This window comes from Crocuta crocuta, unplaced genomic scaffold (genome assembly GCF_008692635.1).
Source record: "Crocuta crocuta isolate KB4526 unplaced genomic scaffold, BGI_CrCroc_1.0 scaffold243, whole genome shotgun sequence".
NCBI lineage: Eukaryota > Metazoa > Chordata > Mammalia > Carnivora > Hyaenidae > Crocuta > Crocuta crocuta.
In genome coordinates, this window is record NW_027529596.1 from 122,534 (window position 1) to 139,835 (window position 17,302).

General features: G+C 40.5%; 1 protein-coding gene across 1 annotated transcript in view; it reads left to right on the forward strand.

Annotated features, from left to right (window-relative positions):
• SELL (selectin L) overlaps positions 1–16,801 on the forward strand; it is a 21,191-nt gene extending 4,390 nt beyond the window's left edge. Inside the window, exons 4-9 of the mRNA XM_077761771.1 lie at positions 598–705; positions 4,271–4,456; positions 5,646–5,831; positions 7,398–7,526; positions 12,033–12,051; positions 16,478–16,801. Of these exons, the coding sequence (XP_077617897.1) occupies positions 598–705; positions 4,271–4,456; positions 5,646–5,831; positions 7,398–7,526; positions 12,033–12,051; positions 16,478–16,496 (647 nt within the window). The 3' untranslated portion in view covers positions 16,497–16,801. The remainder of the gene's footprint in view (positions 1–597; positions 706–4,270; positions 4,457–5,645; positions 5,832–7,397; positions 7,527–12,032; positions 12,052–16,477) is intronic.
• The last annotated feature ends 501 nt before the right edge of the window (positions 16,802–17,302 follow it).

Here is a 17,302-nt window from a genome sequence, read left to right on the forward strand (position 1 = left end):
ATGGTGGTGGGCTTTATGCTCATGTTTCCTTCTTCGCCTAATCTTCTATAATTCTATATAATGAAATATTGCCATGTTTCCTTATCTGTGGAGGCTGAAAATTTGTTTTCAGTTCCCAAACAGTATTTTTCCAAGTCACGTTTCATCAGTAATCTGACCTCTTGTAAATTGGGTTCTCTACTGATTTAACAAGTTTAGACTTTTTAATCTTTATATAATACTTTCTCAGAAGAAAGGGATTGCTAAATATATTGCAGAAATGGTTGGGGTTAGGCCATCATTTAACATACTTATAACATTTAAAACAAAGTAATTCGAAGAGTGTCAAAGTATGTCAATGAGTTTCCCCACAATGTTAGAGAGTATTGGTGCTGGTAAATTCATTCTAAGTATATGTCTGTGGCTAAATGGGCAGTATATGACATAAATAAAAAATCCTGACATTTTTGTGCAAAAATGTTACGAATGTACAAATAAAGCTTTCCCACTTACTAAAGCAGTCTTGGCCAAAAAAGTTATCTGTATCCAAAGAAATGACTCTGAGTACTAAGAAGTAATCACGTTCAAATAATTTATTTCACTCCCCACCCTTTAAAGCTTCTTGTCAGCCCTTGTCATGTAACAACCATGGAGAATGTGTGGAAACCATCAATAATTATACCTGCAACTGTGATGTTGGGTACTACGGACCCCAGTGTCAATTTGGTAAGGCCCTTTTCTGTCTTTGCTTCTCCTTGTGTAAACTTACAGGGCTTATTGTAGTTTATGGAAGTTGACAGGGACAAAACAGTACTAGCCATTCCGAGAAATGAGAAGTTTTGAACTGAAGGATATGCTTGCACAATGTTGTTACTTTTCCTGAAAGATTTCATAAGTCAGCATGAAGTTTCTGTTCACTTCTTAGCAAGTCTTTTTGAGTGTCACAGAGAATATAGTGTTGGGATAAAAGCTTTAAGGATGACAATAATGAATCGAGCATGGTAGATTCCTAGTCTTAGGGAACCCATAATCCAGCAAACGGGTTGGACTCATTAGAACTCTGACGTCAGAAAGAAACATTGCCATTTATTGTTGGGGGGGTGAGTTACCCTTTGTATAATCTTGCTTTTGTATGTAATCCTCAAAGTCATGACAGGGCACGGCTGAAAAGAAAAGTTCACATAATGATACACAATATAGGTCAGAGAAATATAGTAATAAATCCAACACATTTATTTGGGCTACGTATTTTGGGGGATACAATGACAAATCTGTTATAGATTCTGTCTATGAAAGATTTGCAATTAGCTAGTGGAAATTATATATGCTTATAATTCAGTTTGATGGAAAGCAAGGTACAAGCTGGAATTAACTGCCTAATGAAAGAATCTGGCCTTTATTGGACAATGGGAGCCCACTTAGTATCTTAACACCTGCATTTGGGGCAATTTTCCTAAAGGCAATGCATAATATGGATTGGAGAACAAAAAGAAAGAAGATGGAGAGAATCAGTAGGAGTCTATTGAAATCATTCAGAGTTGTGGTGGTAGAAACAGAAAGGAAAGAGTACATAGACTCAAAGTCAAGGAGTCTTTGACCCAGTCAGCTCACTACTGAAAGAAACACCAAATCATTTGGTTGTTATTGGTTGAGTTTCAAAACTATGGTTGAAGTGTCTGAGGCACAGGAGAAAAAATTAGAAGAAGAGAAATTCAGTATTTGTAAATAATAGACAAAGAATTAAAGAATTAGAGCCAAAAATAAATTTAAGTGTCAACCAAATGGTGACGGTTTAACTCATTTCACTCAATTCCTACCCAATAAGTTACCTTCAACTCCTGAAGTTTATTTTTTATTATTTCTTTATTGGTCCTGAATTTTAATATTTTATTTTATTTCATTTTAAAGGAAGAGTGCACATGAGTGCAGGAGAAGGACAAAGAGTGAGTGAAGGTGAGAGAGTGAGAGAGAGAGAGAGAGAGAGAGAGAGAGAGGGAATTCTAAGAAGGCTCCATGCTCAGTGTAGAGCAGGATGTTTGGCTCAACCCTATGACCCTGGGATCATGACTTGAGCTGAAATCAACAGTCAGATGCTCAATCAACTGAGCAACCCAGGCACCCCTGATCTTTAATTTTTTAATTCTTATAATATTGATATGCCTATTTCACTCCTTTTTGAACATTTTACTCTTTTTTCTGTCTCGGCTTTCATCTTCTTACTCTTTTCTGGTCTTCTTTCTACCTATAGTCATTTCTCCTTGCATTTCTTCATAGGTGTTTATCCAAGCCCATACTCTTGTTATTTCTCATCTTCTACCTTTTTGCCCATTGCTTTTCTGACTCTACATGTCCCCGCTTTGGTCAAACTTCTGTGGACTCACAGATTCATGTGAGCTTTAGACTGACAAATCTATTTCCAGCCCCAAACTCCAAGTATGCTAAGAATATCTTTTGGGATATCCAAAGAACTGTAAAATTAATTGTCCCAGCCAACTTCCTTTTTTATATTTCTTACCTCAGTATGAGGCACCACCCTTTATATGGGTACTCTGGTATGAAACTCTTTCACCTCCCCTTACATCTATGCAAAGTAACACACTACTCATTTTTACAACTTATTGTTCTTCCAATTTGTCTCCCATTTGTCAGTTCTGCTACTACTGCCCTCATTCATCCTAGATTATTGGATTAATTTCTTAGCAGAGTTCCACAGCTTTAAATTAGCTCCCCTTAAGTATACTATTCATGCTACAAGGAGGCTGATTAATTAAAAACAATCAAGCAAACATCACACATATATCAACCATTTAATTTCTACCTATCCTTTGTCCTACAGGATGAAATCTAAACTCTTCAAGGCTTAGAGAAATGCTTGATACACAGTCAGTAGTCATTAAATTAAAGAAAAAAGATAAAAGCATTTTGTCTTAGCTCCTGCCTTTCTTTCTTATCTCACCTCACACCATTCCCTGCCTCCCTGTTCCTTCTAGTAACATCAAAATGCTTGTAGTTCTCCACACTTTTCATATGTGCTTTGTATTTCATTGACTTGCTCATGGATTTGTCTCTCATTTTGCACATGGCTGACATACCTGTTCATCCTTAAGACATAGTTCAAAGATTGTTTTTTTTTCCCCCAGAAAGATTTATTTGGACCCTAAGACAAGCTAAGTGTCCCTATTCCATTTTCCAGTAGGTCTGCATATTTCTTTCTTCTTTATCCACATTTGTTGAAGTCATCTATTTACTTGCCTGTATTCCCTGGTAGACTAGCAGCAGCTTGAGGTCAGTAAGTATTATTTACAATTTCAGATATCAGACTGAGACTATGCCTGAAGTATATAAGGCACTTGCTTGCAGGCATGAATAGAATTGGAGAACATAATTTAATCTGGACTTGTACTGTATTTGGAAAGTATAAAAATTCTTCTAGTTCCTCAAGTCCTTTCTTCATTCAAATCTCAAAAGCAGGGTCACAACAATGGCTCAAGATGGATAAGGAATAGGACACAAGAATTGAAATATTTGCTCACATGGCATGGAAGGGCCTAAAAATGTGAAGACTCATTTCCAAGGCTCAATTCAATCTCTAATACTACCAGTCAGAGCAGGGAAATAGATGGAGAGGGAATCAAAATCAGAAGAACTGAAGGTCTGGAGCTGAGCTAGAGAAGGTGAAAATAGTATCAAGGCCAAGATGCTTCCTTAAGCTACCCCACTCTTTTTCCACACCTCCTGCTCCCAACACTATACTTTACCTAGGAGCTCTGATATCACAATTATTTCCAAAAAGAGCTGGTCATTCCCACTTAAACCCATCTAGGTTTAATAATTCTCTCCTTAGGAGCACTTGAGTGGCTCAGTCAGTTAAGCATCTGACCCTTGGTTTCAGCTCAGGTCATGATCTCACTGTTTGTGAGATCGAGCCCCACAATTCTCTCTCTCCTCTCTACACGCCCCCCTTCTCTCTCTCAAAATAAATAAATAAACATAAAAAGTTATCTTCTCAGAAAATGCCAGCAATAATAAGAAGACTAGCTCATGTTTAATTAGGACTTTCTATGAGCCAAGTTCTCTTCCAAGTCCTTGACTTACATTAGACCATTTGATCCCCACACCAGTTCTAGGAAGTTAATACAATCGCCATGACTCCTCTTTCATAGATGAAGAGACTGAAGCTGGAAGGGTTAGTTCACTTTGTGCAAAGGTACTTGGTGACCAAAACTAGGATTCAAACCCAGACACCGGGTCCTCTCCACATTAGCCAATACTGTTTCTTTTCTTACTGCAGTCGTTCAGTGTAAGCGTCTGGAGGCCCCTGAACTGGGTACCATGGAATGTATTCACCCTGTGGGAAACTTCAGCTTCAGCTCCCAGTGCACCTTCAACTGCTCTAAGGGCACAGACCTCATTGGGTTTGAGGAAACCACTTGTGGATCTGTTGGAAACTGGTCATCTCTAGAACCAACCTGTCAAAGTGAGTAAGTCTTCAAACCAGAGGCTTTGTCATGGCTGACTTGGGTTAACTGAGAAAATGCAGCCGAGACTTGTAAGGAATCTCTGTCCTTTTTGGAACATAATTCAATCTAACTTAGATCACACTGTGATGCTTTTAAAAAGGATTATTGTTACTTGAATCAAAAATAAAAGCCACAAACAAAAAACAACAACCAAATACCTCTGGAACCATCTAGTGATATGTACATAATTTTCAGTAATACGCAATGTGATTATAGCGTAATTTTTACTTTAGTTTTCTCACCGTCATGGCATACATAGTCCAGATGAACCTCAGTTAAATGTTGATTGTTCTCTCCTCTCAGTAACACCTATTTTATGTGGTGTCTTACTTAACACCAACCAATTTCCTTCTCAGGGTGTAGAGTTTTTTTGATTGTTTTATTTGGTTTATTCTTGAAATCATTTTTTACTTTTCATCCTCTATGAACTCTCAGAGGAATAACAACTGCCGTGAAAAACAAAAACACGGTCTCTTGATCTTTTTTCATTTGAGGTATGGTGGGTTTTTCCTTTATAGCTGTCAAAAAGACTATCCCTATACAGGAGAAAACTGGTGACGTCTGAGCTTGTGAAGTCTTGGTTACATTTTCTACGTTTATGCATCTGACTCACTAATTTTAAGTGGTTTAATTCTTAAAAAAAAAACTATCAAAGTCATACTGAAATCACTGAACTAAATTGACAAACCTGCTGAATTTTATAAAATTTTAGTGACTTGCTTCAGAGAATTAGGGTGTTTTGCAACACTGTTTACTTTAGAACCATTGTAAGAGTGGAAATTCTCTACATTCACCGAGAATATTCCATAAGCACTCTTGAGGCCAAGGCTATGTAATACTCCCAGGCAGTGGTTGAGAGTTACCAGGACTGGAGCAGCAACCTGGAGCCACCAACTCTCCCCTCTGCTCCACACCTCCCCACCCGCAAGGGCTTTCAGTGCTCCTGGCTTCACTTCTGATGCCCCATTCTCCATCATTCTCAAGAAAATAAAGTCTGGAGACATTATCAGAACTAATTTTTAGAATTTAGAAATGTCTAGATTCAATCAAGTGGTTCTACAGTTGAGTCAAGCAGCTTTGGCTAAAAACCTTTGGTGAAAGGAGGGTCTCTACTCAGAAATACTGCTTTTTTATTTTTCATGGAAGTTATTTCCTGTAAGCCTCTAATGGCACCTGATTTGGGAACTATGGACTGTAGTCACCCCCTGGCCAACTTCAGCTTTACATCCACGTGTACCTTCAGCTGCTCAGAAGGAACTGCATTAACTGGGGAGAGAAAAACTATTTGTGGACCAACAGGAATCTGGTCAAGCCCTAGTCCGATATGTCAAAGTGAGTAAGTTTGCCCTGATATGCTGACAACTTAAAAAGGGAGCTGGTGAATGGGAAGATGGCATGGAAAGATAGATTAAACTTAAAAATTTTCATTTTGCTAAATATATATGCCTCAACATTAAATCTGTACACATTAATTTACTATAAAATCCTTGGCTGTTCTTGCTTCTTCCTTCAATGACACCCATTTCTTTTTACAGCCAATTTTTAACTCATTGTATCTCAACTTTTAATATCTAAATGCTCTGTCTCTGACTTATTTCTTTTATTTTCTGACTTACTTCTTACTCATTCTTCTATTCCACTACAATCTCACTTCTGTTAGTCCATTAAAATGTTTCTACAAAAGTCACCAGTTGCTACAAAAGTCACCCAATTCCCAAAATAGTATATACTTATCAATTATCACTAAGGCTATGCCTCCCTAATCTGTGTATGAGAAGGACTATGTCTTCCTCATTTCCATACAGTAGACACCTAGTGCCTGTGCTAAATAAGTTGCTAAATAAGTGCACATTAAATTAGCATATGAAAGAGTCGCTACTCAGGTCTGTTCCTGAGATCACCTCTACCAATGGAAAAGGTTTTAAGTGGTGGGATCTCTAGAAACTATCAGAGAAGCTGATCTCTGTATGGCACAGGGCCAAGGCGTATGGGAGGGAATTGGGGAGGAGACATGGAGTCTTTAGGGGAGATTATGTATCAGGCTTATGGGACATTTCCTTTTAAAGCTGGGTCAGTGTCCATTTCCTCATTCTCATGGAACCTATAGATGTCCTCTATTTGGGTTGTCTGGGGACTTGAGTCTTTTTTTCTATTATATATTTGGGTGTTGGGGTGGAAGCACCTTGAAAGGGTTCATCAAAGTAACATGAAGAATGGGGGACACAAACCCTATGCTAATATGCAAAAACAAATTTCTTTAATCGGTGGTATTAGAAGATAGCTTTTTTCATAACATTGTTTTTTCCAAAAAATGTTCCCAAATGTTCACTCTCACAGGAGTATCCATTTACTTATTTGTGCAGGAGGTGGAAATATGTAGTAGGACAATATCATTTGAAAGACAGTTCAGCATAGGTCCTCAGCATGTATACAGCAAGTGCATATGTTGGCACAGCTGCTTTAAAGGAAAAATATTAATAGTTTCCTTTGACTTATTTGTCCCTGGTTAAGAAGACTGGCTTTTATTTTTCCTGAAGTTGCATTCGATGTTTTGGGTCTTCTCTGTGCATCAGAGTCCCAACTATTGAACAAGGCCAGGGGGATAAATACAATGGTGACCACTTCGTAAGATTTTTAGGTACTTCTCCCAGGAGTTCCATGAATCACAAACCTGGGGATTAAGAATTTATAGGCATTGAGCTAGAGAAACTTGTCCTGTCTTTGCCTCTGCTGCAGGTCGTAACAGTCCTTCCCATGTAGGTTTCCTCGTCCACCGAACGTTATCAAATGGGCTGTTATTGGGAGACATGAGAAGGAACAAAAGCTCATGTCATGAGATGACACTAAGGATATAATGCTGTGGCCTCATGCCGTATGCCTTACTGATCTCTCTTTCAGAAGTGGACAGGAGTTTCTCAATGATCAAAGAGGGTAACTATAACCCTCTCTTCATTCCAGTGGCAGTCATGGTTACTGCTTTTTCTGGGTTGGCATTTATCATTTGGCTGGCAAGAAGATTAAAGAAAGGTATGTAAGTTTGACTTCATATGAAAATATGCAATTCAAAGTGGATAAAAGTAGGGGTGCCTGGGTGCTCAGTCGGTTAAGTGTCCAACTTTGGCTCAGGTCATGATCTTGAGGTTTGTGAGTTCAAACCCCACATGGGGCTTTGTGCTGGGACTCTGTGCTGACAGCTCAGAGCCTGGAGCCTGCTTTGGATTCTGTGTCTCCCTCTCTCGCTGCCCCTCCCCAGCTTGTGCTCTGTCTCTGTTTCTGTCAAAAATAAGCAAGCACTTAAAAGTAATTTAAAAAAAAAAAGCAAAGTGGATAAAAGAATAGAAACCCACAGGAAATTAAGATTCGTAGATTCAACTGAAGCAGGATACTAAATTCTGTGTTCTGTAGACATCATTGCTGGGGGAGTGGGAAACAGCCCTACACCCTTTCATTAAAACAAGTTGGTTGATTTGTGCTTTTCATTTGACAAACCTTTTAAAAATGCCTACTGTCTTCAAGGCCCCTTCTAGTGCACTAATAGACAAATGAGATATTTTAATGGTTCTTTGCTCTTATTTAATTCTGAAAAAAGGATGCATAATCTCGGTCCTCTTAAGAGCCTACATGCCTTTGATCTCAGTGCAACAATTCCACTAGAAAATGAATCTAATGTCCAGTAAGGTTATTAAGGCACTATTCTCCAAAACCTGAGCCACATACCTGCCTGGCTTCTGACATGTGGGAATTGCATTGTCCCTTCTGACATGTGGGAATTGCATTGTCCCTGGGAGAAATATCCACATTTTTCTCCCCAGTGTCTATTCCCTGAGGTAATAGCTCTAAATAAATGCACTGCATATTCACGCTTCCCTCCACTCTGGCCTGGAGAAGAAAAGGGAAAAAAGGGCTGTTTGAGAAACTAACAGCCACTACCTGGAACAGTACCTGGGACACCACCAGGGGAAAGCAACAGCATTACCCCCCTCATCTCCCTCCTAGATGCCCAAGCCTTAGAGTGGGACCAGCTTCCTGGCTACAGATCCACAGTCTGTGGCAGGTCCTGGGTGTGCACTGCCACATTTGGCCAAACTTGCCTGACATAAACATTGAAGACTATGAAATTCATGGACACTAAGCATCTTTAGAGATATCCCTGCTTTAAGTTCAGAGGCCATGAATGGTCTCAAAACAACTGCTAACCAACCGTTCGGTGTTGCATTTCTCCAGAGTCAGTTGATTGTCATTTTAATTTTACTTCCATCAGTTAATTAGTATGTATTCTCTTCAATGAACATGGTATATAAAGGCTGCCTCTTACCCATCCTCACTGCCAATTGCAGGAACATTATCTACCAATCCCTAATGGTCTTCTACTATCTTTGGAATCTTTCATTCCCAACTTAAGAATCAGGATACTAGGTTAGCTTTATAACCAACCCAGAAGGACCATGGAAGAGGTCACTGGTGATGGGCAAGAACTTCATTAGTGTAAAGTAAGAGCACTGAGCAGTTTAAATGTCTCTGCTCCTGTTCTTGGAAATTCTGCTAATATGGGTCCCATCATTTTATAGTACTTTACTAAGTACTTAAATGTTACACGAAGGAAAGAATGAGACTTTTCTCCCACCATTGATTGTCATCTCCACTAAGACTTCAAACTCTGACCCCAGTCATCCCTTTTTCCCTCCTCCTTTGGGTGATGGTGACAGAGCTGAGGGTTAGAGAATGCAGTGTGCATTTATACACTGGTTTCTGGCATAGGAGGCTGCTATCTAAATAACCTTTAAAGATATGGAGCCTGTGAGTCACCTTAATAAGAAGGATATCCCCAAATTCCAAAGTCTCTTAATAAATGTTTGTAGAAGGGGTGCCTGGCTGACTCCATCAGTTAAGCGTCTGACTCTTGATTTTGGCTCAGGTCATGATCTCATGGTTTGTGGGACTGAGCTCCACATCAGACTCTGTGCTGGCAGCATGGGGCCTGCTTGGGATTCTCTCTCTCTCTCTCTCTCTCTCTCTCCCCCGCCCTCTTTCTTCCCTCCCCCCTCTCAAAATAAAGAAATAAAACTTAAAGAACTGTTAGTAGAATCAAAAGAATAGAACGCAGTGACTTGTATTTAGCGGCAGGGTGTGGGGTGGGGGTTAGCTGGCTAAGGTGGTTCTATAAGCAGCGGTGAGAAAGGCAGTGGGGTTGTTTTTAAATTTTTTACCCTGGAGTCATTTCTGTACAAGATCTCAAACTGATAACTTGAAAACTATATGCCCCTGCTGTGGGAATAAGTGTGGGGCAAACAGGAAACAGATAACGGGCAGTTAGGCTAGATACATGTATGCCAGCAAAGAGAACAGAAGCCCCAAAAGATCACTGACTTTGTAGGAAAGTCAAGGTATCTTTAATGTAGCATTTCAGTGGTCTTCATTTGTGGAACATCTTCTGATATTTCCAACTTCCAAGTGGCTTCGTCTTTCAAAGATTTTAGTTGTTAAGTTAGTTCTTTGAAACATGAAGAATGTTTTTCCCAGTGTTCCACAGTGTTAAGAATGATGGGTAGGTTCCCAGGATAACCCCTCAGAGCTTTTCTAACTGTGTAGCTGACACACTTACAAGAAAAAAAATTAAAAACAGTAAATCCGCATGTATGCAGCAGTCATCAACTCTGAGAATTTCCTCCATGTTGTGTTTCAGGTTCGTAAGCTGGAAAAGGAGGAAAGGTGAATATTCAGGACATAGTAGCCGAGGAAATGAGCAGATTACTGACTCGTCCTGTCCTCAGGACCTGTGCTTTGGCCTCTGCCTTTGTTATCTTGATATCCAGACTTTAGCTCCTCTCTTCTGGAAGAGAGATAAATACAGGCACTAGAAACATGTGCCCTCTGAGTAGACTTGTCTAGAACCACTTTGTTTCCCTAAATAATCATTCCCTGATTAGTCATCATCCTTGGGATAAATAAGCACATTAATTAATTAATTAATAATAAAATAATAAATAATAAAATGGAAGCAGTGATTTGAGGCCAAATCCCTCAAATCCTACTATCAGCAGAGCCAGAATCAGAGATCAGACTCCCATTCACACAGGCCTCCTAACATCACTGATCTTTGAGGCTCTATTTTTTTTCTCTTGGTTGGAAGAATTCCCCACCTGAACCAACAACCCACAGGGTTAGAACAGGGCACGAAACTGAACACATGCCCTTAGTTCCTTTTTCTTCAAAAAGAGCTCTCTTGTAGGAACATAGTCTTGCTCATGTATTGGTATATGTTTCATCGTTCCTAAAAGGAAACTATATTTATATGAAGGTAAACAAATAGACCCTGAGATTAATTCAGATTAATTCAGAATTCAGATTAATTCTCCCTGCTCAAATGCATTCAACCCATCTCACCAGCAGGCTGAATTTGAGAAGAAATATTTAAAATAGTAAATTCTAACATTTTAAAGGTTTAAAACAGTAATTGTCCACTGTCCATGTGCTCGGCCCTGGCCTAAATACTTTGAATACATTTTACTTTATCAACTCAATGAGGGAGATGTAATTATCACGCCCCTTTCACAGATGAAGGGACTGGGGGTTCAGAAGGTAAGTAGCTATTCAGAGACACACTGCAGTTGATAAAATAGAACTTACACCCAGGTTGGATGACTCCAGAACTCCAGGGAGTTTTTGTTTTTGTTTTTGTTTTTGGTGGGATTTTTTTGCTTTTATTTCCTCTGGAGTTCCAACTTTGCTATTCATTCATTGTTCTCCTTACTTATACCCTGCTTTTTGCAAAAATAATCTAAGATAGTTTATGAAATGTATTCAACATAGGTTAAAATGAGTTTAAAAGTAAATAAGAAAAGGAAAGCCAAAATTTAAGGCACAAAAATAAGCTGGAGCAAGAGGTGAAGTTAGTACACAAAAATGTGTGTCACAAAGTCCTATGCACTCTACAGAAAAGGGTCTTGGCTCTGGCTCTGTTTCCTGGCAGCCAAAGAAGGGAGTATAATGAGTTATTATATTTACTGTGTTTGTAAGATAAAAACACATCAGTTACTCACATTAGATGAGTAATTCCTACCACCGAGACCCGAGTGAAATATCTTTGTGGATTCTCACAGACAAGGTGGTGTGAGACGTAATGACACATATTCTTACGATATTACCAGCTAAGTCTGTTAGGGAAGAATCTTCAGGTGGGAGGAGATGGCAAGTGAGGACGGGATAAACATGGGGACAGGTTTGTTGGAACTGACCAGCAGGTCATTCCAGCTCGGCTGCTGTCTTTATGATCAGCACCGGGGATGAAACGGAACCCTAAGAAGCACCCGCAACAGTGAGGCTGTCGCCATCTGAGTATCTACCGCTGTTTGAATCAAAACATTAAGCCAGCATCTCAAATCCCCTTCTACCTACAGATGGGGTCCACCCACCAAATGTCTAATACTTTCCAAAAGACAGTTTGAGAGTGGGACTCGCTTCTCTCTTACTTACAAAAAAAAGGGGAATTGTCTACTTACACTAATGCCATTTTTCTGTTTCTTGTGTTTTTAGGTAAAAAGTCTAAGGAAAGGTAAGTTTCATCAGTGAGAAGTTTCTGCATCTGTTGATCTTTTCCCTACCTGCCTTGAGATACTTCCTGTTAGAGCTAGACATCTTAACTCGGGTCTCATTCACATGAAATTTCCATATAAAATGATAATCCACTAGCCTCCCATAAATGCTTTGTTTTTGCGGTTTTTGTATTTTTGAGTGCTACTGGACTGGAATGAATGAATGAACAAACAATGCCCACTTAAGAAAGGGCCGTTATATAAAGGGAGTTCTTTTTGATTATCCCTGAAAAATTTTTAGAGGATTGAAAACATTATGACATATCTCTTCTTGTCCCAGTTGAATGTAAGGGCAATACCAAATACAGTATCCAGGAAACATTTAGTTGATCAAGGATTTCTTGAGAAACTAATGAATCTCTGGCCCTAGACTCCCAAGCCTTCAGTGCCTGGTACAAGAAGGTAAATGACTACTGCTCTGAGTAGCACTGACCTTCAGAAATGTGGAAGAGGTGGGGAACATCAATTCTACCTGTGGCTTCCCCAAAGGGGCAATTCTTTTAGCGTGGTCTGGAACCTCAGATTTTTTTAAACTGGAGGAACAGACCAAGAAGAGATGCAGACATGTGAAAACGCAATGGTCCATCTGACAGAAGTGAAGAGGGCAAAACATTTCTTCAGTCTCTCACTTGCTTAGAGGTTTAGAGAAGGAGCGTAGAAGTAAGAACGATGGAGATAGGACTTTGGTGGCACACCGAGCACCCAGTTAGAAAACCGAGCTCCTTTAAGATGCTGGAAGAAGCGAGATGGTCCCTGAGAAGGTTGGCTGCTTGTTCACACAACCACACTACCAACCACAAATTGTTATGAAGAAGTTCTTACGAGTTCAGTGAGCTGTAGCTTTGAATGCAAAAGAGAAACTGGACAGACATAAGGCAACATGAGCCAGACCATAGAGTAACTTATAAGCCATATGAAAGAGTATGAACTTAATCCTGAGGTCTGTGGGGTGAAGCAGGTGAATGTCATGCTAACATTTGTATCTTATGAGGATCACTTTGCAGACAGGGGAGTGGGGTGAGTCTGGAGGCAAAGACCTGTTTTGGAGGCATGTAAAGTTATTAAGTTAAAGCTGGTGTGGCCTATCTACAGAAGTAGCAGTGAGGTTGACTTAGTTCATGAGGTAGAGGTAAAATCAACTGAATATGGTTACTAATTGGCTAAGCAAGAGAGAGAGAAGAATCCAATAAGTCATCGTGGTTCTGACTGGGGACTGGCAGATAGTTACCATCTGTACAGTGCCATTTACTGAGAAGGAAACACAAAAGAATAAGAGCTTTTGGAGGTAAAGGTCACGGGTTCCGTTCTGTCGATGTTGAGCTTTAAGTGTCTGTGGCTCATCCACAGTTGATTGGTTCTGTCTGTAGTACAGGGCCATCTGGGGGCCAGAGACTGGATTTCGGGGTTCTCACACTCCGGGAGGTTAGCTGCTATTTCGGGAGCAGGTACAGTCATCTGGGGAGAGCGAGGAGCGAGGAGCGGGAGAATGGAAGGGGATGTGGAGGGAGGGCAGGGACAGGTGCAGCATCCATATCAAACAGGTCAGTGAAGGACACGGAGATGGGGAGGGGGTGCCAGAGACGCAAAAGGAAAATGAGGAGAGTCTGGGTCCTGAATGCCAGGGAAATAGAAACGGTTTCAAGCGATATTGGGAGAACGAGTGAGTTTCCACTGGATGTAGCAAGGCTGTCCGTGCAGAGCCTGTTCTCGGTGTTGAGGTCAGGAAGGAAGTCTGATAGCCCAGTGTTGAGGAATCAGTGGAGATGAGGAAGTAGAGGCAGAACATGTAAGCCAACTCTTTAAAAAGCTTGGCTGGGAGATGAGGTGCTTAGGAAGGTAGCTGGATAGGGACATTGGGTCAGTGGATGTTCTTTTATTCGATTTTGTTTTAGTGCCCTATCTTCCATTCGATAGTGTCAATGGGGTCCTAGACCCTTCTCTGGGCTGGGCTCCTTATCTCTGTGGGCAGGAAATCCACAAGATATTAAGATTTCTTTCATGCTCACACCCACTGAGTGAAAGTCTTTTTTGACACAATCCACCCAGAGCCGTTTTCTGGTCACAGGAACTACTTATTTTTTCATTGCCACTAGATGGAAGCAGATCGATTCAATGTTTTAGAAGACCTTGGGGCACAGGAAGAGGCTGGCAGGAAGAGTATTAGCATTAAGTTAATTACCACATTCGGCTAATTGCCGTATTAAGTTTAACGCCTCACTGATTTTTACAATGAATCAATCAGTAGTCATTTTGTAAATACTTTTGTGTTAGAACAATGCTCGGCTTGACTGAGACACCAAGACGAGTAAGTCTGTGACCCTGACCTCAGGGAGATTATTATCTAGTTAAGTGGTGAAGACAGAAAAATAAAAAATATATATGTTTTCAGAAAAATATAAGGCAGAGCATAGTAATGGCTGACAATCTCTGTGTTAAAGGACTTTGTCAATGAAGAAGCTTGGTGATCACAAAAAAAAGGCCTATGAAGAAGGTAGACCGCAGGTTGGTTTTGAAGAATGGGTAGGATTTAGGTGTATGGAGAGGAGCAGGGAAGACAGACTACAAGGAGGTGATGGAAACTGGTTTGGCAGTGGGGCCATGACAGTACGTTCAGGAGCCGGTGTCTGGAACTGTGAAGAGCCCAGGTGCACAGGAGCTATAAACAGAAATTGGTACTAGAAGGACTAAGCAAAGAAGCGTTATTTGCCCACCTGCCTTGCAACGCCTCTCATTTATTGATCAAGGTGACTTCAACTCATAGAATTATAACATTTTAGGTCTTGAAAGGATCTTGATGGACATCATGTTCACTATCTTTATAACTAAGCTAATTAAATAACTTTCCTATAGGCCCTGAGAGAATGACATAGTTAAAATAATTATTAACATTTATGAAACATTAATTCCATGTTGCACACCACTCTGCAAGTTTTACATGTCTGAAATCATTAAATATTGCCTACCAGCCTGTGAGGTGGAGGGAGGTACTATTCATGTCCTCATTTTACAGGTAAAGGAAGAGAGGCAAAGAGAAGTAAAAATCTAGTGAGGTCACTGAATAAATGACAAAGCTGAGATTTGTGCCCATCTGAGTCCAAAGATCTTGCTCTTAATCCTGATGCTTCTAGAACTCAGGACTCTCGTCTCCAATGATAAGAGTTCTAAGTCTCAGATACCCTCTTTCCCTAGTGGTGTGATAATGGTTTCACGCTGAAACTGGGTGGGATGGCACTGAGAAAGGGTGGGATGGAAGAAGCAGAATGTGTTTCTAGAACAAGCCAAAGGTAAAATGAAAACCATCACACTAAATGCTGGAGCTCTCTTTTTTTGTTTTTTGTTTTTTGTTTTGTTTTTTAAGCCCTGGAGCCAACCCTCATAGTCTTTTCTGCTCATTTTTATTAGGTCTTGGCTGGTGAATGACCAACTCCGGGGGCATTTGTGGTTTCAATTCTTGCTGGGTTATTTTCATTCTTCTGCAAACTGGTTCTGTTTACCACCTCATTTGGTTTCTGGTGTCTAAATTCTGCCTGGGTAAAAGCTACACCCAAGATACACAGGAAGATATGGTGCCAACCTCAGTGGAGGGTATACGTGAAATTTTGTTTTCAGAAACATTTTTATCTCTGTATTGGCAAGCACGTTTGCAGCTGCTGAACTGTGGTTTACCCTGGCAGTTGATCATGAGAGCAGAGTCTCCAAATCTGGCTCTCCTTTTGAAAGGCCGTATTAAGACATGCCATGTTTGGTTCCCCCTCCCCCCTCCCCCCTCCCCTGGAAGGAGGAGACAACTGTGTCACACACACACACTCACACACACACAATTTATTTCATGAAACTAGATTCGTCACCATCTCCCTAAATCACATCCCACCAAAATCAGTATTTAGAATTATCACCATAACTTTCACGCGTTTTGATTTTTCTCAAGTTTCTCTTTTCTTTTGAGTATTGCCATCTTTTGCTTTTCACTGACTTTCCACCATCCAAAATCTATCCAAAATGGTCTTCGTACTCATTCGATCAAAAGACGAAGCCTGTGCCCCAAAAATGTCTCCAGGCATGGTCCACGGACCGTCGACAGCACAAGCAGGGAGCTTGTGAGAAATGCAGAATCTGGGACACCACCCAGACCTACTGAATCAGAGTCCCCATTTTAACACCACCTCTGGGCAGCAAGCACCTGCAAGGGTGACAAGAATTGCTTTAGGGTTTTCTTCTTATTCCTTTGTCTGAGTGAACATCCTGTGCTTGTCCTACTTATCTGAGAGGCATTTTCTTCACTCTTCGGAGTTTTACACTGGATATTGATCTTTACTACGAACACTGTTAGATTTTGCAGTGTTTAAGGTCTTTGTTTTAATTTATGTTGTCTTATTTTTCATTCAGCATGGATGATCCGTACTAAAGCACCCTCTGTAAAAGAAAATTCTCGGGATCCTAAAGTGTCACTGGATCCTTCAAATCCCTCCCTGAAAAGTTATCACATGGCGGTGTCTCCTGCATTGAAAACAGATGTGTCTCTCTCAGTGCATCTGGAAAGATTTCTATGGAACCAGCAGCAATCTCTGCTCCCTTTGTGCCCCTGCCTCACCCCTGCACCCCTGCCCCCCCTTGTGGTTTATATAGCACACTCTGTTATTCTCTTTTTTGTGGAGAAACGAGATCATAGGGGGAGAAGACTGTGTGGAATATAAAGATGTTCTATTTTGCTCTCTGTCTTGACTATTTCCAGTTCCACCTTAGTACTGTACCTGAAATTTGATACATGTGCACCTGCAGACTCTGTTTTGATGCAGATCACATTTTTTCTCCCCTGCCCCCCAATCTCCGGTAGGGGTACATTCTTAGACATGAGTTCATAAAATTGATGCTGTCCTTGCTTTTCAACTGCAGCAAAGTAGTGAGGTTCCGCCTCAAACAGAAAAGCCCTTCTGCTTGCACAATAGCTTGAGGCTATAAACGGAGGCCATCATCCTAGTTAACTGCCTCCAGACTCCCCACCTTCTTCGGCCATCATCTCCTCTTCCACACATAGCATCTTGTGCACACTAAACAAAAAGAGAGAAGAGAGAGAGATAAACTGCACTGGTTTTTTGCTTTTTTGGGTTTGGGGGGTTAATTTTTATTTTTTTGGTTTTTACTTTACTCATTTTATTAGATCCAGGGGAAAGCTTGTACTCAGTGCTTTTTTTTTTTTTAAATGACCACTAT